A 26,826-nucleotide genomic window follows, 5' to 3' on the forward strand; every position below is an offset into this window, starting at 1 on the left:
TTATCCATTTAAAACAGAGATGAGGAAGAACTTCTTTAGTCAGAGGCTCGTGGATCTGTGGAATTCACTGCCACACACACTGGTGGAGGCCAGATCATTGGGAGAATTTAAACAGGAAATTGATAAATATATAATTAGTAAGAGTATCTAGGGATATGGGGAAAAGGCTGTAAATTGGAACTAGATGTGAGCATAGTTCATCTTAGTGCAGAGTCACGGAACAGACTCGATGGGCTAGTGTCCTGCTTCTGTTCCTTTATCTTGTAATCTTGTGAAGACATGCAAGTGAAAATAAAAATAAATTTTGCATTAATTTACTTACTTTTTCACATAAATTTCTAGAGCAAATTTTTATTTCATATCCCAGAATTTTTTGGAAGTGATTTGTGAATCCCTTAAGGGTGCTTTTCCATTACCTGAACTGCCATTAGGCAGGGGTTGTCTGTATACATCTTCCCTCCATTCTTTAACTCAACTAGCCTCCAGAACATCATTCCAACATTAACAGGCAGTGGTCATGAATTCCATAATTAAGAGATTTAAATAAAATTCTGTGCATAAGTTATGAATCCAAATGTTTGATTCAACAAGTGTGTATCTTTGCAGTTCTGTGCACTCTCCCAGTACACCAACACTTCCAAACTAATCTATTCATCTCTCTGGCACCCAAATAATCTCTAAGCTATTTCCACCCAGCCCACTTTCCACAACCAGCCCCTTCCTCTCCCCCCCCCCCAACCTCTCCACCCACCTTTTTATTCAGGCACCTGCCTGCTTTTTGCTCATATAAAGGGTTTAGGCATAAAACATCAGTTATCCTTTACTTCCTACAGGTTCTGTATGTCCTGCTGAGTTTCTCCAGCACTTTTATGTATTGCAGTACAATTACAGAATCTGCAGGCTTTCCAGTTTAACAACTACCACGATATCCATCCCATCTCCTCCCTGCCGGATTCATGCCTCTTACTTTAATTCCCAGCATCCCCCCCCCATATTATCTTTCCATCCAATGCACAACATCAGGCTTTTCCCTCCACACCCATAGGGTGTGAGATGGGGATTGAGGAATTATTGGGGATATTGAAAGTATAAAATGGGATTATAGTAGGATTGGTGCAAATTAATGCTTGGTGGTCAGTGCAGACTCAATCGGTTAAAGCACTCATTATGGTCCTGTATGCCTCAACAATTCAATGCCTCCAACATGGAGGCCACCAGCTTCTCAACAAGATGGCGGTGGATGGAGAACATTTCAAATGCACCATGCCTTCTGTATTTACAGATTTTCTGGCTGCTCTGCTTTCCCTCACCATACCCAAGTAAGATGCCAATGTTCTTGGAACTTAAATTTACTCCCACCTCCAGCACTGGCCTTGACCTCTGTTTGGCTTGTCCTTTGAGGAGAAAAGCAGAACCAGTCTAATACAGTGTTCTACTGAACTATTATTTACTTCCTAAAGAATCTTACAAACAGCATGAAATTCTTTGTGGAACAAAGGATGGTTAACAGAAAAGGTTTATACTTGAAAGTGAGAATAAACCTTAATCATTGGACACCAATTCAACCCTACGTTAAAACTGAATATTATGCCATGACACCCCAGACAATTGTACTTTACAAAAAGGTTGAACCCAAATTGCAGATAAAAGATTTAATTCAGTTTAACAACTGGAGAAATTACTTCAAAATTCCCATTCTGAGAGAGTGAGTCACAGTATCTTTTTGAGGCATCCATTATAACAGTACAGTAAGTGTTTGTCAACAGTTCTTTGCTGGCATAGATGAAGGTTCATGATGTAAAATGCCTTTCACAGTAACTGATTGCTTCCTTTAACAAAGACGCTTCAGTTGTGGTTGTTCCAGTTACTCTTCTTTAGTTGCCACCCACTGTTTCTATTTATTTTTTAGTTCTTTAGTGTTTCATTTCCTCATGGGATGCTGGGAATGTATAACTGAGAGCAGGGTTTCAATGTGAATTGGGTAAGAGAGACAATATTACAAGAGCCTGGTGATTATCGTGAGCTATAGTGAGAGCTTTATAATGGAGCTAGTTTTTAAAGTAATCCAGCTAACAAATGAGTTACATGATAGAGATAATGGGGAAGAGACAGAATCCAGACTCTACGAACACTGTGCATCTTACATTAAAACTCAGTGTAGAGACTCGATAATTTGCATAATCCCATAAAATTACTGTTTAGGCTTGTATACTGATCCGAAGTCTTAGCTCAAACACTAGTTAGCGGATGCAGCCTGTGCACCTACATTAAATAATTTCCCAAGCTTATCGACATTAAATCCAAACCAAGCTTTCAGAAGAGGAAACTGATTCAGCTATCAGAGAGAATTTCATTTCCTCAACTCGTCAAACAGTTGCGGTTAACTTTCAGTTCTGCAGGATTGAATCAGATCAATTGTTCGATTTGCCCAGTGAAACATTAAGACACAAAGAAGGAAATCAGATCTTAGAAAGCCTGCATTATATAATGTAAAAATCCTACTCACTGAAGTCCTACTTAAATGGATGACACTGCCTGATAAATTTATACTCTAGTGATAGGATCTGTATGTTAGGAATTGAAAGGGGTGGCACAATTAGCATGGGGGGGGCACGTTTAGAGTAGCGGTTAGCACAACACTGTTACAGTGCCAGCAACCATGGTTCAAATCTGGCATTGTCAATAAGGAGTTTGTATGTTCTCCCTGTGTCTGCATGGGTTTCCTCTGGGTGCTGCAGTTTCCTCCCACCCTTCAAAACATACCACAGGGTTGTAAATCAATTGGGTGTAATTTGGCAACATGGGCTTGTGGGCTGGAAGGATCCATTACTTTGCAATATGTCTACGTTTTTAAAAATGTAATATATTATCTCTGGAATTTCAATTTTATAATACTGTCATCTTCTTCTCACTGAAATGGCCAAATGAAGTAAAAAAATTGGTTTACTATGGAAGGATCATAAACTAGGTGCACCAAATCCACATGATTTGTTTAAATCTCTCTAAACATACAGATGGAAAAGACAGCATTAGGTGTACCCAAAAATTAGACATCAATCTGGGGAGGGTGAAGCATATGACTATATATGTGCTGAAGAGCTTCACAACAAAGTTAAACAAGCACACACTTAACAAATTAGATCAGAATTCTGCAGTCCATGAATAGTGGTGGACAATTTAATAACTACATGATCAGAAGGCTCTAAGAGTATGTCCATGAAAAGTGGTGGATTAATTTAATAACTACATAATCAGAAGGCTCTAAGAGTATCCCCATCCTCAACTATGATAGAGAATAGCATGCAAACCTCAAAGTCAAGACTGAAGCGTTTGCAACCATGTTTATCCAGATATGCCAACGAAAGAAGCTTCTTCCTAAGATCCCCACCACTACAGAAGTCAGCCTTCACCAGATTCCATTCAGTCCCCATAATATCAAGAAATACCTGAGAGTACTTGAATCCGTAAAGACTACATGACAAGACAATGTCCCATCTGTCGATGTGCATCTCTAGTCAATCTCTTCAAAACAGTTAAAACATTGCATCCACCTAACAATGTAGAAAGTTGTGTGGTATGTGTCAAGCTGATATCAATGAATAACAGGACAAAGCATCATTCTCTAGGTAGTTTAGGATATAGTGGAGGGTCAAGGCAGTAAGGACTGTATTGGCAAACTGAAATGTGTTCAATGTTGCTGGAAAATGCAATTTGATTTGTTCCATCATCTAGCCAGCCCCAGGTCATCAATGCTGGAGTTCCTCATCAATGACATTCCTTCCATCATAAGGCCAGAAATGGGCATGTTCAATTCCATACACACTCTTCAGGAAATAAAACACTAATGCGCTGGAAAGGCTCAGCAGGTCACACAGAATCCATAGGAAGTAATGGGTAACAGATGTTCCGTGACTGAAGGGTCCAGGCCCAAAGTGTTGGTTATCCTTTACCTCCTGTGCGATGTGCTGAGTTTCTCCAGCACGTTTGTGTATTGCACTTGACTCCAACATCTGCAGACAACCACCTGTAAGCAACCATCTGCTTACAGAAAATCATGAACTACATTCAGGCATGAATTATCAAGTGGCAAGCTCCACAAAAATGTTAAATAATGTCCATGAAAGAAAATCTAAACACCTACCCTTGTTACTCAATATCATTAATATTTTTGGGCAAGTTATTATTTGAAAGAAAGCTATACAAAGTACAGTAAAACCCCTGTTATCTAGAATTGCGTCAAGCAATCAACAAAAAATAAATATGTAAAAAATACAAAATATTAAAATTGGCATGCCTCGCTGTTAGTTCACCAATCATACAACAAGCAATCTCAAGCAACCAGAAAATTCACTTATCCAGCATTAATCCATAGGTTCTGGATACTGAAGGTTTTACTGTACAATGATTCTAAGCTAGAGAGCAGATAAATCCAACTTAAATGTTATCAAATTGATTCTGTTGTTACAACCCAATAACTTTTTTTTAAATCAGGAAGTGAAGCTTGATTGCCCAATGTCTTGATCATTCTTTTCCATTTGTTTGTTCAATTTAAGCAGAATCCAACTTTGAACTACACTGAAGGAAAAGTATGAGGTAACCTGAAACTCTGAATATGTCACTGAGTGCAGGCTGTGCGGTATCGCCATCTCCTCTTGCCCAACGAACCTCCTCCTCCAAATCCCCATCCTGCCATCCCTCCAGTAAACTATATTCAAATCTGGTACTGTCTGTAAGGAGCTTGTATGTTCTCCCCATGTCCATATGGGTTCCCTTCAGGTGCTCTGGTTTCCTCCCACAGTCCAAAGATGTGCAGGGTTAATAGGTTAATTGCTCACATGGGTGTATTTGGGTGGCACAGGCTCATGGGCCATAAAGCCTGTAACTGTGCTATATCTCTAAATTAAAAATAACAACCTCTCTTTCAATGTCAGCAAAACAAAATAGCTGATCACAGACTACAGGGAGTGGAGGGGTAGAGTTCACTCCCCCATCCACATCAATGGCACAGAAGTGGAGACCATATAAAGTTTCAAGTTCTTTTTCCCTTCATTTCCAGTGACCTAACCTGGACAAAACATGTCAATGCAATGGTTGAGTAAGTATGCCAACACTTTGACTTCCTTAGAAGGCAAAGGAAGTTCAACCTATCCCCCATGTTTCTAAACAATTCCACACACCAAAATAAAATTCTGGACATATGAAGGGGGGAGACTGGGTGATACAGAGAGGAAGAGACCGGGGGGGACAGTGGGGATGGGAAAAAAAGTAGAATGGGAGGTGAGGGACAGATGGAAAAAGGTGAACTTGGGAGAACCCAACATTCTATTTTTGTACAAACAAATAATTGCTGGAGGCACTCAGCATGTCAGACTGCATCGATGGGTAGAAATAATCAGTCAATGTTTGGGTCCAAGCACTTTATCAAGATGGAACATTTGAACATATATATATATTTTTTTAAAAGGGGGACAGAAGCTGGGTGGCGGGCATTGTGGGGGGTTACCCAGCAGTGATAGAGGGCAGAAGGTGTGAGAGGTAAACAGACAGGTAGAGAGAAAAATGATTAGGAAGAGGGGGAAGGATAGGAATGAAAGTTAAAGAGAGAATAAAAATGCAGGCATAGGCAAAGAAGTGAAGGGGACAATGGAATCAGAAGGGGGTAGGAGTCCTAAATTAGAAAAATCAATGATCGTGTCATTAAATTTAAGGCTCATACTGTTGTGTTCGAGGCTATCTAGGAAGAATATAATACAATAACCTTCACGTTTATTCTGTCCCCTCTTGGCCTCTTCTTACCCACTGCCGCACTGTGTTTTGTTTGCCGCTCCTGTTTCTGCTTTAGTCTCAACAGTTTTTTAACCCAAAATGGTCACAGACCATTTGTCTCTCTGGATATGCCTGACCCAATGAGTCCCTCCTGCTTCTCTTTGTTTACTGATATAATACACCAGTTAAGTGTAAAACCAAGTGTAAATTGGACAACAAGAATCCCCCCAAAATTCTCAAAAAACTTTCCCAGAAAAGAAAGACAAAAATCCTGTGATGGTCTGGAAAGAGGTTTGAGCTCGACAGCACCACTGCTCACCACCCCACCCCCCCACCCCCTTTCACTGGTGGTCCCTGGGTTTGTTATAGGTGGTCCAGGGTAATTAAAGGAATACTTTGGTGGTTTGTGGTTGAAAAATGTTTGAGACCCTCTGCTCCAGAGGATTCAGAGAAGAATTTTTGAAAATAAAACCCTGGAGTTTTTGAGTGAAGGGATCCAACGGAGACCCCTAGTGAAGACCCCACTTACACTTCGTAAATATATCTGGGTGAGATATTCAACAGTAGTGTCCCAAATGCATGCTGACCATGGGTAAAAGTTCTTCCTCATTTGCTCCCCATGGATTTATGATTGAGAAGAGTTCATGAAATGATTTACTCACACTCTTAACAGGGGAGATTTATAACTGGCATTGTACACAGGTTGTTGTTGGTTATTCCACCCATGTACAGGATCTTGGGAGAACCAATAGAGAGCACACACCATATAATCTCAGCTAAGCAATGACTCCTTGGCCAAACTGACTCTCTCTATTTTCTGGGCCAACCTCTGGCTGGGCTCGACAAAGGAGTAGTTTGCTTGAGCTGCTAAGGGTTTTACTCACTACAGATAAAGAAGTGTTCCTACGATAATAAGAGCTCAAGAAAATGCAAGGGTAGCTTCTCGGGCACATTGAGCCTACTCCCTGTTCTTTAGGACCATGGATGATCTTCTTCCTCAGCATGGTTTTTCAGCATCATTCCCATTATTCTTTGACTCCCTTAACGTATACAAATCCTTCCATCACTGTTTTGAATGAACACAGTAGCCAAATCTTCACAAGAGGCCAGGGAGGAAATTTCACTGAAATGTATTGAAGAAATTTCTCCTCACCTCATTCCTAAAGTGCCTACCCTTTAGTCACAAACATACTCCTCTGTCAGGGGAAATATTGTCCTCTAGGAATTGTGCAATTTTCAATGAGTCCTCCACTTGTCCTTCTAAATGCTAGGAAATACAGTCCCACTCTAGTTAATTTCTGTTCATGTGGCAATTTCTACAGATGTGTGGTGGAAAGTGTATTGACCGGCTGCATCATGGTCTGGTCTGGTGACACCAATACCCCTGAGTGTAAAGCCCTGCAAAAGGTAGTGGACACAGCCCAGGACATCACAGGCAAAACTCTCTCCACTATTGAGAACATCTACAGAGAACGCTGCCATCGGAGAGCAGCAGCAATCATCAAGGATCCACATCACCCACTCCTATCATCAGGAAAGAGGTATGGATGCCACAAGGCTCGCACCACCAAGTTCAGGAACAGCTGCTACCCTTCTACTATCAGACTCCTCAACAACAAACTCAATCAGGGACTCATTTAAGGACTCTGACTTTTGCACTATTGATTTTTTTCTCTGTATTGCACAGTCTGTTTGTTTACGTTTCTTTATTTGCTTACATGTGTATGTTGAGTACATCTTTTTTGCACTGCCAATGGGTGGTAATTCTACCTCACCCACAGGGAAAAGAAACTCAGGGTTGTATGTGATGTCATGTATGTACAATAAATCTTAAATCTGTACGAAATCTGAAACCTATCACCGGAATAATGGTTCAGGCCAATTGGAAGGAGACTTGAATGTATCACTTCTGGAATGTGTCCCAGGAGAAAATTGCTCTCTCATTCTCCACAAAGAGGCTACACAGAGCTACGTTCCAAACTGGGGTCTTCTGTGCAACCTTCCTCTGCTGATCAAATGCTATATCAGAAGTCCACATACAGGCTGCGGTGACAAGATTGGATCAGAATTCCTTGAAGAGCCACACACACCTGGCTCCTGAAGTATTTACACCTTTTACCGAACACTTTAGAAAAGTAGCATTTGCTTGGATGAGTGTAGATTCAGCAACAGGCTGGGAAAAGGTCAGTAATAGTCAAGATAAAGCAGGCCATTTGATTGGCTCCCTATCCTTCACCCAAAACATTATTTGACAATGGAAGCAGAGACTAACACAGGTTTGCCCAGTGATGCTGCTAGGAACGGGGCTGCTTCACTGCTATTGAGTCCCGGGTTCATTTCCAACTAGTGCTTTCTGTGTGGAGTTGGTACGCTCTCCCTATGACCATGTGGGTTTATTCCAGTTTCCTCCCACATCCCAAAGATCAAGGTAGGTCAATTGGCTGCTGTAAATTGCCCCACATGTGTAATCAGGCGATAGAATTTGGAGAAGTTGATGGAGAGAATAAAATATGGGATTAGTGTCGTGTAATTCTAAATAGTAGGCGCGACCAAGTGTCCGGCAGTATAACTTGATGGATAGGCTGAGCTTGTTAGCCTTGGTTGGCAGCCAGCCTAAGAGAAGGAAAACTCGTTTTCAAACCCGGGAAGATGGGATGCGCTAGCCTTGTCAGGCCATCCTCCTACCTAGATGAAGCACACTACAGCTCGAGGACCTAGCTGTCACCCTGCCAGACTGCTGGGTCATGGCAGATAAACCCCGGGTGTAAAGGGTGGGGCAGTACTGCACACACTAAAAAAATCCATTGAGCAGGCTCGAAGGACATGCCCACGTCTACTCTCCTTCCTAAATCTTCGTTCGCCAAGCCAGGCCATGAGTGTAAATGGTCCACATGGACTTGATGGGCCAAAAGGCCTGTTTCTGTGTTGCATTGCCTATGACTTTGTAACTTTTCATAAGTATCTGGGCAAGTATTTGAATCACGGAAACCCTGGATTAGTAGAGCGGGTGGGTGAGGAGGCGAGGTTTTTCAGTCTTTTTCCAACCGGATTGATGTGAATGAACAAACACCTTTGCGGCTTTAAAAGTAGCATCATTTCAACTCGCCTTGGCCCTCCTTTGACTCCGAATTTATTTGTAAGGAAACGTAGAAGGGAATGAAAGGGGGAGGTGGGGTGAAACGGTGGGTCGCCAGGAGCACCAAGGTCGGTGGCGGCGCAGCCCAGGAAATAAAACATCTCTCACTCATAGCCGGGAATATTTGCAAATGACCTCAAAATTAAGTCACTGCCATTAAAATGAAAAGCAAAAGGTTAAAGTTTGGAAAAAGAAGCACATCGCTGGCGGCACATTTTGTACAAGTTTGCTCAAACAAACGAAGGTGGGTAGTCGGTGTGTTCACCCCGCACTACTTTTTTATTGAACCTGCTGATACTGAACTGAGCCGCAGATAAAACTTGCACCTGGACCAAAGTCCAAAAAAAAAGCCACGGAGCAAACAAACGCTACCCCCCACCCCCGGGAGGTTCGCATTGCTATTTTCTCGGTGAGACCGAGCATCCGCTCATTCATCTGCTACCTATCCTCGCTGGGTTTAGGCGGGAGCTGATTATTTCTTGTTACATTCAGGGAGTGACGGAGCGAAGACTTTGGTCCGCTCGATGAGCATACAGCCATTTCCCGCTGCTCCCCTCACTAAATCAACACATTCAACTCATTTCAACGACAAGACTCGTTTCAGGTCTACCAATTTACGTCCACGTTTGGTTTAATTTGTTATTTCGCCCCTGTATTGTTCGACAATCAAAAGCCTGACCTTCATAAACATCAAAAAAGTCCATAAACACGGTGAAGGTCGATTAAAACAACTGACACTCATTTAAACCAGCATCTGGTTTCCAACCCAAAATCACGTTAAGGTTGTGTGCATCCACCAACTGTCTCATTGCAGCAATTCATGCAAATGATTTGCAGGTATGAATATACTGGGGTCACTTTCGTTAACCCCCCCCCCCCCGCCCTTTTGCTTCGCAAAGTTTAAATTTGCACCAGTTAAATCTATGCCCCACAGCAGCGACAACTACGATCCACCCGCCCCCGATTCGGTTTAACGAAATCTAGTTCCAAATCCAATGAATTTGATCTTGGAGTACGAGAAAGAACTTTTTTTTATTGCTTTCTGCCTTCACCCATTCAGAGAAAGAACACACACGGCGACAGCACGGAGCAAATTTACATGCTGGACGAATGAAATGCACAAACCCGAGAACGATATAATTTGCACACCAAAAAAAATTAATTAATAACTGGGAGCGAAATAACTTTAATCTAAGCAGGTTTAGCATATCGGTCACACGCTTCCGGCCGCCTTGTATAATCAGTAGTTAATGATCAAATGTAACCAAAAAGGGATGGCTATTCTATTTTAGTTTATATTTTGCAAAAGAACAGAGAAATAACTATCAATTGGATAATTAGTAACTAGCTGTGGCACGCCTGATGTAGACATTCAGCTTTCACTCACACGTTGCACAGAATTGGCTGCCTAGATGAGAGGAAACTTCGATGGTACAATATAGGGTTAGTTTTAAAGAGAGAAATGCAAATGGAAGAAGAAGAGCCCTTACTGTAGAAGTTGTTCTACTATTGATCTTTGTTGAACCGCTTCCTCGGGGCTGAGGTTGTCCAGTTCCTTCAAGATCGCCGGGGTGTCATAGTCTTCGTCGCCGTCCTCTGAGCTCTCGTCGCCGGACAGTTTGGACGGGTGGTGGCCGTTGGCTAAAGCCGGCAGCATCTCGGCTTTGGAGGAGGCATCGTTGGGGAGAATGCTGATCGTCGACCCCTGGGCTTCCTCGTTCTTGACAGGTTGATAAGGATCCATTTCATGCAGAGCTTCTATCAGGGTCTGTTTGCTGATCCCAGACCCTACCAGTGCATTCACCAGCTCCTGCTGCAGAGGTGTTAATTTGGTCACCATCTTTCCTCACCCCACAACCCCCCCCCCCAGCCCCACCAAACAGGTTGTAACTAACCCACTTTTCCCTTTCCCCCCCCCACCCCCCCAGATTTATTTAGCTCGTCCTCATTGCAAGGTCTTCCTTATGTTACTGAACCTTTCCCACATGATCCAGAAACCCAAGGTTGGGAACACTCTTCCTAAACTAAGTAAATAACCAAAATACACTATTTTCTACACAAGAAAGTGTCCTGCTTTGGTCATCATAAACGTAGCCTTGTTCATCTGTTTGCATTCCAACTGGGCACATTTTCCTGGGTTCACATTTATCCCTCCGCTTCTCGAACCACTGAACTTTGGACCCCATGTTAACTGTTGTACAAAGTGCAGGGGAATACCTTAAACATTAAAACTGCACCTAAGAGCTCAATACAAAACAAGTGTTTATTTTCCCCTGGTCTACATCAGAAATACACAAAATAACAAATGCTTTCTTTTGAAACCATTTTTTTTCTGACATCCCTCCCTTTCCTTATTTCTGCTTAAATATTTATTTTCCACTCCTGTTCAATATTGATTCAGTTATCAGACCCAGTCAGCTGCTTTCTTCACCAACCTACAATGTGATCACCAAGCTCCGTCAATGGGTACAACGGTCACTGAGTTTTTTTTTACTGGCCCATGCTCCATTTAAACTGGGCTACTTTCACACAGAAAAATTAGAGTCAGTGATCATTAAAAGATGAAAATCAAGGAAGGAAGAACTTCCCAAACTTTTGGATGTCCTGCCCTGTTCATTAGCATATTAAGTGGTGTTATAGTGGTATGACTGCTCTAATGAGTTATGGTTATGTCAAAAGATAGTGAAGGGGGTGTGAGAAAGAGACAGGCTATAGTAACATTTGTTTCTGCCATTAACAATACTCCCACTGCAAGGAAACCGCCAGTAAGACAGGGAATGGTCTTATAACAGCAACATCATTGACATTTCTGGGATTCTTTTGACAGTCAGAGCTTAAGAGAATGAAGGAGGAATAGGGCCATGTAGCCAAATGAGCGATTCAAAGTGACCATGGCTTTTCCTGTGCCTCAAGTCTATTTTCACAACTGATCCCCACATATCCTAACTCTCTGAATGTCCAAAGCTCTGTGAATATTCAATAAATGGGCTTCTGCAATCCCCAAGGGAGATCTTAATTTATGATAAGGAGTTTATCTTTTATTAGCAACCAAACTTTATTCAATATGAAATAGGAACAAGAGAAAGTACCTGCTATGCCATGCCATACCATTATGACAGATTTGAATGTCATCTCAACTCTGCATTCCACTCCAACCTCTCATCCCCTCGATTATCAAGTCTATCTACCTTGGCCTTAAAACTATTCAAAGGTGCTGTTTGTTTCCACTGCCTTTTGAGGAAGACAGTTTCAAAGATGCCCAAGCATTTGAGAGGAAAATAATGCCTAAAATGGCCAGCTGTTTTAACAGTGGCCACTGGCTGTCTCCCTCAAAAAGAAGCATCCTCTTCACATCCACCTTGTAAAAAAACCCATGAGATTTTATACATTCCAATCAAGTCTCCTTTCCTTTCCTAAATTCCAGCTTCACCTTTCCTCATGAGACAACTTGCTCATTCCTGTTATTCGTCCAGTAAATCTTCTCCAAATTACTTTCAAGATACAGGTATCAATGTCATTTCTTAAATAAGGTGGCCAATACTCCCTAGTACTCCAAATGTGATTTTCCAAATACCCTATATAACTGAAGCATAATTTCCCTACTTTTGTATTCAATTGTCCAGAGCAGTCAACAATAATATTCTGTTAGCTTTCCATATCATTTGCTCTTTCTACATACAAACTTTTAATGAATCACTGGGATTTCTTACCATGTAGATGTTTCCTTTAATATATATTTTCCTGCCAAACAAGACAATTTCACATTTTGCCATATGAAACCCTATTGCCTATCTTTTCCCCATTTCTTTTCTATTACTATCTGAGGCATCCATTGGCACTCATCACAACTTAACTTTCCTACCTGTCCTTGTGCCATCAATGAATTTGGTAACAATATTTCCTTCCTTCATGGTAGGGCATCATCAAAACAGGCAGTAAAGGGTTAAGATTACTGTTACATTCTGCTAATAAAGTTCAGCTGCCTGTTAAAGTTCCAGTCAGTTTCTTTTTAGCTAGCCAAAATGTTACCTTCATAGCTCCATAAACTTTACCACAATAGCCATAGATGCAGTACTTTATTAAAGAGCTTCTGAATTCTGAGCATAGTTCCCCTATATTTGTGGCACATGTTACTTCTTCAAAGAATTCCAAAAAATGAGTCAAACATAATTTTCATTTCATAAAATCATGTTGACTTTGGCTGATTATTTTTAATATTATTTCCAACTGAGTGGAACTTCCCTGTATAAAGTAAATATTGGAAAAATAAAACCAATCCATCAACACTCCCATTAGTCACTTCGAAGATCCAAAGAGGAATTCCATCAGTATCTCAAAACATGTCAGCCCATAGCTTGAGTATTTACCCTATATCTCTTGCCTAATGATTTAAATTTTCCTGAGTTCCCTCCCTCCCATTTCCCCAATTACAGCTACTTTCAGGCAGGTACTCATATCTTTGACAATGAAGACGATTACAGAATACCAGTGAGGAACATAGGAACATAGGAAGTAGGAACAGGAGTAGGCCGTAAATGGCCCATCGATCCTGCTCTGCCATTCAATACGATCATGGCTGATCTAATTTATGACCTAACTCCACCTACCTGCCTTCTCCCCATATCCCCTAATTCCTCTATCATGTAAAAATTTATCTAACCGAATTTTAAATATGCTTAATGAGGCAGCCTCAACCACTTCCCTAGTTAGAGAATTCCAAGCATTCACTACTCTCTGGGAAAAACTATTTTTCCTCATCTCTGTCCTAAATCTACTCCCCCGAATCTTGAGACTGTGTCCTCTCGTTTTAGTTTCCCCGGCCAGCTCAAAAAACCTTCCTACATCTATCCTATCCATACCCTTCATAATCCTATATGTTTCTATAAATCTCCTCTCATTCTTCTGAACTCCAGCGAATACAATCCTAGATGATTTAATCTTTCATCATAAGTCAACCCCTTCATCCCAGGGATCAACCTAGTAAACTTCCTCTGGACCATCTCCAAAGCCAGTATATCCTTCCTCAAATATGGAGACCAGAACTGGACACAGTACTCCAGGTGCGGTCTCACCAGAACCTTATACAGTTGCAACATTACCTCCCTACTCCAGAATTCAATTCCTCTAGTGATGAAGGCCAACATTTCATTTGCCTTAATAACCTGCTGCACCTGCAACCTAACTTTTTGCGATTCATGCACAAGCACTCCCAAGTCCCTCTGCACAACAGCATGCTGTAGTTTTTCACCCTTTAAATAATATTCAGCTCTTTTATTTTTCTTGCCAAAGTGGATAACCTCACACTTACTAACATTGTACTCCATCTGCCAGACCTTTGCCCACTCATCCAGCTTAACTATATCCCTCTGCAGACTCTCCACATCCTCATTACAATTTTCTCTTCCACTCAATTTGGTGTCATCCGCAAACTTGGCTACACCACATTTTGTCCCCTCCTCCAAGTCATCAATGTAAATGATGAACAGTTGTGGGCCTAACACTGACCCCTGCGGCACCCCACTCACCACTCTCTGCCAACCTGGAAAACTCCCATTTATCCTGACTCTCTGCCTCCTGTCAGACAACCAATTTTCAATCCAGGCCAATATACTTGCCCGGACTCCACTTTCCTGTAACTTATTGATAAGTCTCTTGTGCGGCACCTTATCAAACGCTTTCTGGAAATCCAAATATGCAACATCAACCTGTTCCCCTCTATCCACCGCACCCATTATATCCTCAAAGAATCCTAACAAGTTTGTCAAACAAGATCTTCCCTTTCTAAAACCATGCTGCGTCTGCCTGATTGAACCCTTATGTTCCAAAAGTTTCACTATTTCATCTTTAATGACGGCTTCAAGCATTTTTCCAACTACAGACGTCAAGCTAATTGGCCGATAATTTCCAGTCTTCTGCCTACACCCCTTCTTAAAAAGTGGCGTGACATTTGCTGTCTTCCAGTCTGCCGGGACCTGCCCAGAATCCAAGGAATTTTGGTATATGACCACCAATGCATCAACTATAACTTCTGCCATTTCCTTCAGAACCCTTGGATGCATATCATCAGGACCAGGTGATTTGTCTGGCTTTAGTCCCATTAGTTTCTCCATCACTACTTCCTTTGTAACAACTATTTTATCAAGGCCCTCCCCAACATTCGCATCCTTAACTCCGCACTTGGGCATGCTGGACGCGTCTTCCACCGTGAAGACTGACACAAAATATTTGCTTAATGCTTCATTTTTTGCTACCAGTTTTCCTTTCTCATCCTCCAAGGGTCCTATGTTAACTCTGGCCACCCTCTTCTGTTTTATATATTTATAAAATTTTTTGCTTTCTGTTTTTATATTTTGTGCCAATTTACTTTCATTATCCTTTTTCCCATTTCTTATTACCCGCTTTGTAACCCCTTGTTGTCTCTTAAAGTTTTCCCAATCTTCCAGTTTCCCACTGCTCTTTGCAGCTTTGTACACCTGTGCCTTCAATTTTATACACTCCTTTTTTTCCTTTGTTAACCACGGTTGATTTTTCCCTCTTGCTGCCCTTTTTCCTGACCGGAATATATTTTTGTTAAGCATTACAAAATTTTTCTTTGAAAATCTTCCACTGTTCCTCAACTGTTTCATCAATTAGCCCGTGCTCCCAGTCCACTCTGCCCAATTCCTCCCTCATCCTATGGTAGTCACCTAATATATTAAGCATAATATATTAGTTGAATTCAATTGCCATCTATTTGTTTTATCTTCTTCCTTTTGGATCACTATTCTTTTGTTAACTCTTTTCTCTTTCTAAATGTCCATGAAACCTCTTACTTGTTTGTTTTGACCTTTCCTTGAGTTATCTTGTTCTTGAAATTTTCCTTCCTTATGAATATTTTTTTGTAATTTTATAGTCATTCCATCTCCAACAACCATTCCCCTTCTCGCAAGTGCTTACAAATGCCATATCTGCCCTTTTACCTCATCAAATACTTCCATCCAGATCCCAAACTGTCTTTTCATGTGAAGGAGTGATTCACTTGCATTTCTTCCAAGTGCATTGAAGTAGGTGTTCATAATATCATCTCCTCTACATTGGAGAGACCAAAATAAATTGGGTGGTTATGTTGCAAGGCATCTGCATCCGCAAAAGGCAACCCTGAGTTTCCAGTTTAATTTATCACTTTCATTCTCAATCCCCCTCCCACTTTGATGAAATACCTGTGGATTTGTGGAATATTTCAACTTGGCCAAGGAGGTGCGGGTGAGAGTTAAGTTAATGGTAGTAAAGAGGAAGCCACATTTTCTGAAGGAGGACATCTCAGATATCCTGGAATGGAAGACTACATCCTGGAAGGAGATGCAGCAGAGGAGTTCAACTACAAAGTTGTCCATCTGTAATATTAAAAGTTTTTTTCTCTGTCTACAGACACTGACAGTTCTGTTAGCATTTCGAATATACTTCTTTTTGTTTCTGCAAAAGGTGTTGAGGGAGTGGTCATTGAGGGCTGAGTCTGAGTGGAAAGGCTTTGGCTCAAGAAGACTAGGTGGTAGTACAGGAGTTGAAGTAAGAAAGGGCCACCTTATTCGAGGAAAAAAAGGATTCAGCGGGTAGGCAAAGTTAAAGGCAGCTTTTAGATATCATATTTTTTTCCTCTTGTCATAGACAGTGGGAATGGCTGCCAAGGCAGGGGAATACTCCTCTTGCAGATTGTGGGTCATCAGGGAAGCCAGCAGTATGCCTGATGATTTCATCTGCAGGAAGTGAAAGAAAGACTGAATACCCAAGTGAGTATATCCAATGTCTTGAACCAAGGGTAAAAAAAAGGAATTAATTAAAATGGGAAGAATTAATAAAAATCTATGATAACCAAAAAGGTTTCTAAATTGGAACCAAATAAGCAAAGTATGTCTAACTACCAAATTTTTAGCTAGTTTGGAGAGCAAAAAAGGCAAGAAAAAGGCAAATGTGCTCTGTCTTGAGATAAGAGAGTGTCTTTTAATGGATTTAATCTCTTAGTCAATCCATCCTGAGGCACCTGAATATTCATTATGATGTATCCAAATAATGATATATCTAATGTTTGTTGCCCAGAAATAGTCTCAAATTAAGTTTCTCTTAGTATTTTGAAGGAATTATTTTTCAAATGGGGACATTTATTTTTCCATATAAAAGAGGAAATAATTGAGTCTAATTAGGAGCAAATACATACAAGAACTTAGGCAGGATATTCAACTTAATAATATTAACCCTCCCTATTAACGTCATCGAAAGAGGAGACCATTGAGATAAGGATTTCTTAACGTGATTCAATAAAGAAAATTTTCCTTAAACAAGTTAGTGATCTTTTTAATAATACCTAAATAATTGAATTGATTTTTAACAATTTTAAAAGGGATTGAGAAATCAAAAGAGCAGGAAATAATTCATTCTTCTGCAAATTCAGTTTGTAACCTTACAATTGATGAAATTGACTAAGAAGTGATAAGATTCTTGAAATTGAAGAGTCAGGATTGGATAATAATATAGTAAAACATCATTAGCATAAAGAGATACTTTATGGATAATTCCAGCTCGACAGATTCCTAAAACATTAGCCTCCTTTGAGCAATTATTTGCCAAATTTAAACTACCTAATCAACATTCGCTATTTACAGATTAGGAAATTACAGTAAATTCGCTATTTACAGATTAGGAATTTCTTAACATTGAAACTTCCCCAAGACTTCGATTTTAATCTTATTTGGGAAGTACATCATTTTAGACCTAATCAGAAAGAAATGCTTTCAGCCCTTTATGATTTAGCAATAGTTCTTTACCTAACATTAAGAAAGTTTGGGAACATGACTTTCAACATCTATTTGAAAAATGTACATCATCCTCTCTCAGTGCTAGACGTTCCTTATTACAATTTAAATTAGCCCCCTATTCCAAAGTTCAATGAGCTAAATTTTACCCCAATGTATCCTCTAAAGGTGATAAGTGTACAACTCAGGAAAGTTCTTTATATATGTTCTGGCTACGTCCCTCCCTTTGTAACTACTGGAAAGAGGCATTTACCACATTATTTTTAATTCTTGATATATATCTGTCTCTGAGCCCTTTTATTGCTATTTTTGGAATGAGTGGACCAATGGACTTATCTCAATCCCATGTGGTTGCTTTTACTTCCCTGATTGCTAGAAGACTACTTTTGCTGTGGTGGAAAGATCTTGTCCGTCCCACGCAGACACAGTGGTTATTGGATTTGATGGCATCCCTCTCTCTAGAGAAAATTAGGTGTTCAACTACTAAAACGAGTATTAATTTTTTTTTCTCTTTGGGGTTCTTTTTTTCAAAATTTATAGATCAATTATTTTTGCTTTTTATCAAAATCTTTTCTTTTTTTCTTTTTCTTCATTTTTTTAACTATTAGTATTGAAATTAGTAGTTGACGAAAGGCTTTGATTATAATCGCACAGATAATAGGTTGGAGTTAGAAATTATATTAGTTATAGGTTTTTTTCCCTTTCTTATCGAGAACATGGATCTTGATTACTGTTGTTTACTATCTGTAATTTTAATTTACTTTTACCTGAACTTTATATCTTTCCTGTAGTTAGGTGACCAAAACTGCACACAATACTCCAAATGTAGCCTCATCAATGTCTTTTTCAACTTTACCTTAACATCCCAACTCCTATACTCAATATTTTGATTTATAAAGGCCAATATGCCCAAAGCTCTCTTTACAATCCTTTCCATCTGTGACACCACTTTCAGGGAATTATGTATCTGCATTCCCAGTTTTCTTTGTTCTATTGCACTCCTCAGTGTCCTACTATTTACTGTGTATGTCCTTTCTTTATTTTTTCTTCCAAAATGCAACACCTCATATATGTCTGCCATTTTTCAGAACACTTTTCTAGCCGGTCCAGATCACTCTGCAAGCTTTGAAAATCTTCTTCATTGTCCATAACCCCTCCAATCTTAGTGTCATCTGCAAACTGGCTGATCCAATTTACTACATAATTATCCAGATCATCGATATAGATGACCAACAACAATGGTCCCAGCACTGATCCGTGAGGCATACCATTAGTCACAGGCTTCCAGTCTGAGAAGCAATCATCCACCACTACTCTCTGGATTCTCCCATCCAATCATTGTTGAATCCAGTTCACTACTTCACCATAATGACCGAGCATCTGAACCTTCCTGACTAACCTCCCATGTTGGACCTTTTCAAAGGCCTTACTAAAGTCCATCTAGACAGTATCCACAGTCTTTCCTTCATCAACTTTCTCGGTAACCTCCTTGATAAATTCTATAAGATTGGTTAAACATGACTTACCACACACAAAGCTATATTGACTATCCCTAATCAGTTTCTTGCTATCCAAATGTATATCGGATCTCTTAGAACACCTTCCAAAAATTTACCTACAACTGATGTCAGCCTCACTTCTTATAATTTCCAGGGTTATTTATGGAGCCTTTTTTAAACAACAGTACAATGTGAGCTACCCTCCAATCCTCTGGCACCACACCCATGGCTAAGGACATTTTAAATATTTCTGCCAGAGCCCTTGCAATTTTTATACTTGCCTCTTTCAAGGTCTGAAACAAGTGTTAGCCATTGGGGATTTATCCACCCTTATTTGCTTTAAAACAGGAAGCAATTTCTCCTCTTTAATCTGCAGAGGTTCCATGACCTCCCTGCTAGTTTTCCTCACTTCCCACAACTCGGTGCCCATTTCCTGAGCGAATACTGATGAAAAAAAATTTAAGATCTCCTCCATCTCTTTTGGCTCCATACAAAGTTGACCGCTCTGGTCTTCAAGGGGACCAATTTTGTCCATTACTCTCCTTTTGCTCTTAATATACCTGTAGAAACCCTTATGATTTTCCTTCACATTATTGGCCAAAGGAACCTCGGGCCTTCTTTTCACCTCCTGATTTCTTACTTGAGGCTTTTCTTGTTTTTTTTTTAAATACTCCTCATTTGCTCATGTTGCCTATCCCTGTTATACACCTTCTGAACCAGATCCCCAATATCCCTCGAAAACCAAGGTTCCCTCTGCCTGCTAGCCTTGCCTTTAATCCTGACAGGAACATCCAAACTCTGTACTCTCAAAAATTTCACCTTTGGACGTTCTCCACTTACCATTCTTGCCCTAAAAACAACTTTCTCATTTCTAAAAACTGGCCATATTCCAATTTAGAATCTCAACCCAAGGCCCAACCTTCTCCATAATTAACTATTATGATCACTGGATCCAAAATATTCCCCTATACATATTTCTGGAAATGTTTGCACCTTGATCCTGCCGTAAAACAACGAATTTTATGACAATGTTCATGACAATAAATACTGATTCTGATTAGATTAGGTTAGGTTCTGAATCTGATTAGGTTAGCTTTTTTATTATTTCCCACCTCCACATTCTTGAAACTGTTTTATAATGCTCTTTACTTTCCAATCTTCTGTGATTATTCCAGAAAACCTTTTGAAGAAATCACAGTTCAAGCCACACCCACTACAATGTCTTCACTCCACCCACTGAATTGTCTCTGTTAACATGGTGCCCTGAACAGATTGCTCATCCTCCCAGAAAGTTCCCTCTCACATCCATTCCGGCAGTAACACAAATCAAAGCTGCAGGATTTCATCCATCCATTTACCTCCATGACCTGCTGAGTTCCACTCGCAGATTTTTTGCTCTAGATTCCGCCATCTGCAGTTTCCTGTATGATATCCGCTGAGATCAAACTCTCCAGTTTCCCCTTTCCTGAAGCATCACAATCTCTGCCTCTGAAACTGCAGCTCATATTTCCTCACAATGTTGAGACTTACTACAGGGATGGTTGCTGGAGAATACTCTGATCGCTACAATTCTGACATGTTGCAGGAACAACTCAAGAATATCTGCCTTCCCTGTTAAATAATGTTTATTTGAGGTTTCCATTCAAATGAAATTTGGATTGTTTTGACCAATTTATTTTAATAAAAGTTAATTAATCTGTATTATAGTTAAAACACAATGCTGGAGAAACTCAGCAGGTCAAACAGCGTACTTTATAAAGATGTATATCTGACATTATACTGTCCACTATTTCCACATTGTAAGATTTTTTTAAAGTAAAAAGGAAACTTTTACAAAGCAACAGACAAAATGTGCAAGTTTGGAAGCACAAAGCATCAGTGTTTTCCCTCCTCCACCAACTTTAAAATCTTCATAGTTACTGTATAAAAGTCTCATCTGAGTTAACCTCTGGTGAAAAGCTTACTTTTTAGGACCTCCCCCTGTATCTGTCTTTCTCGCCACTAGAAGTCTGTTGTCAAGATCTGATAACACCACAACATTGACGATGAGGCTTCCAGGCCAAGGAATAAGTTTTGAAAATTTTGAAAATGATCACTGTTGATGCAATCTCCCTCAAATCCACCATTCCGCACGCTCACCATGTCTCTTTTGAACATACTCAAGGATTCACTAACCACAGCTTTCAGAAGCATGGTAGTCTAAAAAGATGGCATTAATTTGAGAAAAGAAGATCTTCTTCTTTGGCTTGGCTTCGCGGACGAAGATTTATGGAGGGGGTAAAAAGTCCACGTCAGCTGCAGGCTCGTTTGTGGCTGACCAGTCCGATGCGGGACAGGCAGACACGATTGCAGCGGTTGCAAGGGAAAATTGGTTGGTTGGGGTTGGGTGTTGGGTTTTTCCTCCTTTGCCTTTTGTCAGTGAGGTGGGCTCTGCGGTCTTCTTCAAAGGAGGCTGCTGCCCGCCAAACTGTGAGGCGCCAAGATGCACGGTTTGAGGCGTTATCAGCCCACTGGCGGTGGTCAATGTGGCAGGCACCAAGAGATTTCTTTAGGCAGTCCTTGTACCTTTTCTTTGGTGCACCTCTGTCACGGTGGCCAGTGGAGAGCTCGCCATATAATACGATCTTGGGAAGGCGATGGTCCTCCATTCTGGAGACGTGACCCATCCAGCGCAGCTGGATCTTCAGCAGCGTGGACTCGATGCTGTCGACCTCTGCCATCTCGAGTACCTCGACGTTAGGGGTGTGAGCGCTCCAATGGATGTTGAGGATGGAGCGGAGACAACGCTGGTGGAAGCGTTCTAGGAGCCGTAGGTGGTGCCGGTAGAGGACCCATGATTCGGAGCCGAACAGGAGTGTGGGTATGACAACGGCTCTGTATACGCTTATCTTTGTGAGGTTTTTCAGTTGGTTGTTTTTCCAGACTCTTTTGTGAAGTCTTCCAAAGGCGTTATTTGCCTTGGCGAGTCTGTTGTCTATCTCATTGTCGATCCTTGCATCTGATGAAATGGTGCAGCCGAGATAGGTAAACTGGTTGACCGTTTTGAGTTTTGTGTGCCCGATGGAGATGTGGGGGGGCTGGTAGTCATGGTGGGGAGCTGGCTGATGGAGGACCTCAGTTTTCTTCAGGCTGACTTCCAGGCCAAACATTTTGGCAGTTTCCGCAAAGCAGGACGTCAAGCGCTGAAGAGCTGGCTCTGAATGGGCAACTAAAGCGGCATCATCTGCAAAGAGTAGTTCACGGACAAGTTTCTCTTGTGTCTTGGTGTTAGCTTGCAGGCGCCTCAGATTGAAGAGACTGCCATCCGTGCGGTACCGGATGTAAACAGCGTCTTCACTGTTGGAGTCTTTCATGGCTTGGTTCAGCATCATGCTGAAGAAGATTGAAAAGAGGGTTGGTGCGAGAACACAGCCTTGCTTCACGCCATTGTTAATGGAGAATTTGAGAAAAGAAGATAGTCCTCCTGATAATCTCAAATGGAAACCCCTTTCTCTGAGGTCACGCCTTCTGGTCCTACAATCTCCCATGAGGCAAAACCTCCTCAAAACTTACCCTGCCAAGCTCCCAAAGAATCATATATGTTTAAATTAGATTGCTTTTTCTAAGTTGCAATGAGCAGAGAACCAACCTTTTCAACATTCTCTCATTTGCAATCTCTTCATATTGGCATCAACCAAGTGCACCATCTCTGAATGGCCTCCAGTAATAGTGTATTTTCACAAGCTCTGCACCCTCATCACAGGCTCCAACCTCTCCCTGGCAACTGCTTAAACCAGAAATCTCACAACCTGTAATATTTCATTCAGATCTGAGCTATGGACTACACATCTCTCCTCAATGACTGTCTATTTCCACATTGCCCAACTTTGCTCCCTCTCAGATTACCTAATGTTGAAAGCTGCATTCATGCTTTTAAGACCATCAGATTTGACTATTCCAATCCATCCAGCCTAGCCTCTCACGGTTACCCATAATTCTACATGTTGCATTCCAATATGTACCAAGAACCTTGCATTTTTACCCATTATCTGTGTTAACTGACCAACATTGGTTTCCAGTTAAATAATAACTTCCAGTTAAATAATAACTCCCCACCTCTGTAAAGTCTTTTAGCTCCACTACTCAAAGACATCTGAACTCCTGATCATCCCCAAATCCAACTGACAAGGTTCTGAGGTCTGGAAGTCTTCCCTTGAACACCTTCACCCCATACCTCTATTTCCCCCTTGAGACATTCATTACAAGTTACCCTTTTTTTAATCCAACCATTTAGTTACCATCTTTAATATAATCTTCCATAGTTCAATAACAAGTCTGTGAAATGATTCAGGTTTCTTTGCTACTTAATGGTGTTATGTAAATGGAAGTTGCTGTTTCAAGTGGCATTGAAAGGGAAGCTGATGGGTTGATAGTGAGGGGAAAGGAAATTTCACAAAGTCTGGGGGAGAGAATGCATGCAGAAGTGTATGAAATGGAGCGGGATATGTCAAGGGGTAGCACTGGTTGATTTGACAATGCCAAAGTCCAACCAGAACATGTAAACCAAGTGGTCCTTCTGCATGCAAAGTACTGGATGAGTTCACTGTATATTGATGCTTATGAAAGAAGTGAATGCCCTTCATGATCGCTGAATAGTTCCAACAAAAATTCACAAGAACATCTATACTTTACAAATTGAAGATACCAGAAGCAATATTTTTATGATGAAATGATATCTAATTTCAGCAAAACTGTGCAATAATAATCCTAATTTTGCAAAATGTTGGCATCCTTCTTGGAGAGCAAACTATTGAAACACACACAAAAGGGGCTTTGCTGAACTATAGTGAAATAGTTTGGAGACTGTTTAGTTTGGGGTTCTTCATAATGGCAGTATGCACAGGAGGGACCCCCCCCCCCCACCCCAATCAGTCTGTACCTTCTTTTCTCCATTAAACATCAGCATTTTGCACTATGAAGATAGAAGTCATTAGAAATATCTTGGAGTAGATTCATAAAGTAGTAGCAATGTTTCTTTTTGTCAATTAAACATTGAAATTGCATTTTCAGCTGCCAACCATCTTGAGGGGGTAACACAAAGGGTGCTAATACTTACCAGGAGAGAGGCATTGAAGACATCAAGCCGCCTGCTTTCACTGATCTCACACAGGATTAATGCTGAAATAAAAGACTGCATTTAATCATCTGAAACAAGTGTTCAGTCAAGAACCCAAATATAGCAAAAGAACTGCCTGAATGCATTGAATAAGTCCAGTTTTAAACCAAACCACCATGTTAGAATTTGCTTTATTAAGAAATATTTAAGTCATGAAGTGTTGAACTCCTGCAAATGGATCAATGTAATGGTTACCTGCACAAATGGCTAGAGATTCCAAGCAATCCGCAAAATTGTTTGATGGTAATATTACCAGAGTTTACCAGGGATGAACCGATTCAGCTGGCATTCTTTTCATTGTAGTCACCCTGGGCTGTAATTATGTTTCATGAGGGTTGCTGGGTATGATGCGCTGCAGTGCGAACAAATAAGCACAGACGACCTGTACTACAGGCTTTAATTAGCTTAAATGTTACACACAAGGTTCAGTATCCCTTCTGGCTCCATGTGCTCTACTGCCTAAACAAGGTCCGGTGTGAGTCTTTATAAGGGGTTGGTGATTGGCAGGGAGTAGGTGGAGCCAATGCCCCAAGTTACCTCCCTGCAGGTACAGTAGGTCTCTATTTTTAAATTTAATAATATTAATTTATTTCGTATTTGTACTGCATATACTGTAAATCACTTCTAAATATGTATTCTATGTCTTCATATGCGTTTGCATGTTTTTAAACTAGGACCGAAGAGCACTGTTTCACTCTTTACAATTGTATGATAATAATAAACTTGAACTTGAACTTAATTAATAATAAGATTGGAAAATCTGTTAGTTGAAAACTAACAAAGTCCTGAGTTTTTCTGCAATTAAACCTGGGTTTAAGCATCTAGAGTATAGGGAGAGATTGGACAGATTAGGTCTTTATTCTTTGGAGCGTAGAAGGTTGAGAGGGGATTTGATAGAAGTATTTAAGATTATGAAAGGGATAGACAGAGTGGATGTGGATAGACTATTTCCGTTAAGAGGAGGAAAGATTAAAACAAGAGGACATGAGTTAAGAATTAAGGGGCAGAGGTTTAGAGGTAACATGAGGGGGAACTTCTTTACTCAGAGAGTGGTAGCCGTGTGGAATGAGCTTCCGGGAGAAATAGTGGCGGCGGAGTCAATTGTATTATTTAAGAAAAGGTTGGACAGGTATATGGATGAGAAGAAGATGGAGGGTTATGGGCATTGTGCAGGGAGGTGGGACTAGAGAGGGGTGTTTGGTTCGGTGCGGACTAGAAGGGCCTAATGGCCTGTTTCCGTGCTGTAATTGTTATGTTATGTAATGTTATTGAGGCATTTCCATAAGCTCAATATCTATGTCTACGTACGAGATATATTTCTACTGAAAGTAATTATGAAAAAACAGCAATTTATTAATGAATTAGAAAGTGAACTGGCAGATTAATGTGTAAGCTTTATAAGAGGTGCATAGGTTAAAATCTGTTTCTACAATCTACAGCCACTCTCTTCTGCATGTTCAAATGAATGGATAGCAAATCATTAGCTCATAAGGTTTCTGCCACACAATCAAGTGCTGCTAATTCAAAGCAGCTTAAATTGAATTATCCATATATCTGAAAAGAAGTATTTTTTTTCTCTCAGAAAAAGGCTTCCACGTACTTTTAGAAAAAATACCCATATATGACAAGTGAAGAGCATTAAAATGTTAACCTGTCCTTTATCTAATCCTAGAGAGCCTTATAAATCTTTCTTGGTTCAAAATCTGCCTTATTACATTGCCCTTTTCCAAATCCTTGCAGGCTGTCAATCAAGCAATAAGTGAAACGTTACTGCCAAAGAATCAAAACAGAAATTCTTGTTCGCATTATGCTGATAATTCGCCATAAATAATCCCAGTGCTCTAATATTATGCAATTAAGATTTTAAAAAAAGATCTTCTAATTAAGCCATGTTATGTTCTTTTGAAAAAGAAAATTCTTAGCTAAATAATTGCTAAGGAATCAGCGGAGAATTACTAACTACATTCAATGTGCAACTCATCCAGCACTATTCAGTGAAAAGGAGATTTCGTACAAGTTACAAACTGCCACAAATTAGGCCATTTCTACTATTCTGCCAATAGCCACTCCAGAAGTGGTTGCTTGCTATTGGATTCCCAGTAAGTCTCAAGAAATACCTGCATTTGTGCAGGTATTAAACTCTAGAAGTAAATATATCAAATCTCCTGAAACATGAATGTGATGTGGAACAAATAATGGAATTTTAAAAAAAAAGCAGGCCAGGCAACCAGAAGACACAACCAACATCTATAGGTTTTTTTTTGCCTTTCATATAATTTGTTTAACATATCTGCCTCTATCCCATGGCCCGACATGGTTCAGTTTGTCTCCGATACCCACCTCAGTGCAGTGAAATACCAAGGCTAGATGTGAGACGGAGTCCAAATGCACCACAGAGTCTAGTATCGAAATGCAAATGTGCTGATATATTGGCTGCATTTCCCATCCAGCCCCTCATCTTTCACCAATGGATGGCAAAGGTGG

The 26,826-nt window shown here is 40.5% G+C and overlaps 1 protein-coding gene and 1 long non-coding RNA gene across 6 annotated transcripts in view; one reads left to right on the forward strand and one right to left on the reverse strand.

Annotated features, from left to right (window-relative positions):
* Nucleotides 1–26,826, reverse strand: part of hnf1a (HNF1 homeobox a) — a 379,757-nt gene that overhangs the window by 246,017 nt on the left and 106,914 nt on the right. For 2 of the 5 annotated variants that reach the window (XM_069932935.1, XM_069932934.1), the window contains one exon: nucleotides 24,283–24,344. In XM_069932935.1, the coding sequence (XP_069789036.1) occupies nucleotides 24,283–24,305 (23 nt within the window). In that variant the 5' untranslated portion in view covers nucleotides 24,306–24,344. Of the gene's footprint in view, nucleotides 1–10,392; nucleotides 10,771–11,119; nucleotides 11,209–15,861; nucleotides 15,971–24,282; nucleotides 24,345–26,826 lie in introns of those variants that run through there. The other 3 variants (XM_069932931.1, XM_069932933.1, XM_069932932.1) reach the window with 3 other exon arrangements.
* Nucleotides 10,134–25,081, forward strand: LOC138761204 (uncharacterized). The gene is made up of 2 exons (XR_011356182.1): nucleotides 10,134–10,630; nucleotides 24,237–25,081. It is a non-coding gene; the product is annotated as an uncharacterized lncRNA (long non-coding RNA).

This window comes from Narcine bancroftii, chromosome 4 (assembly GCF_036971445.1).
Source record: "Narcine bancroftii isolate sNarBan1 chromosome 4, sNarBan1.hap1, whole genome shotgun sequence".
Taxonomy (NCBI): domain Eukaryota; kingdom Metazoa; phylum Chordata; class Chondrichthyes; order Torpediniformes; family Narcinidae; genus Narcine; species Narcine bancroftii.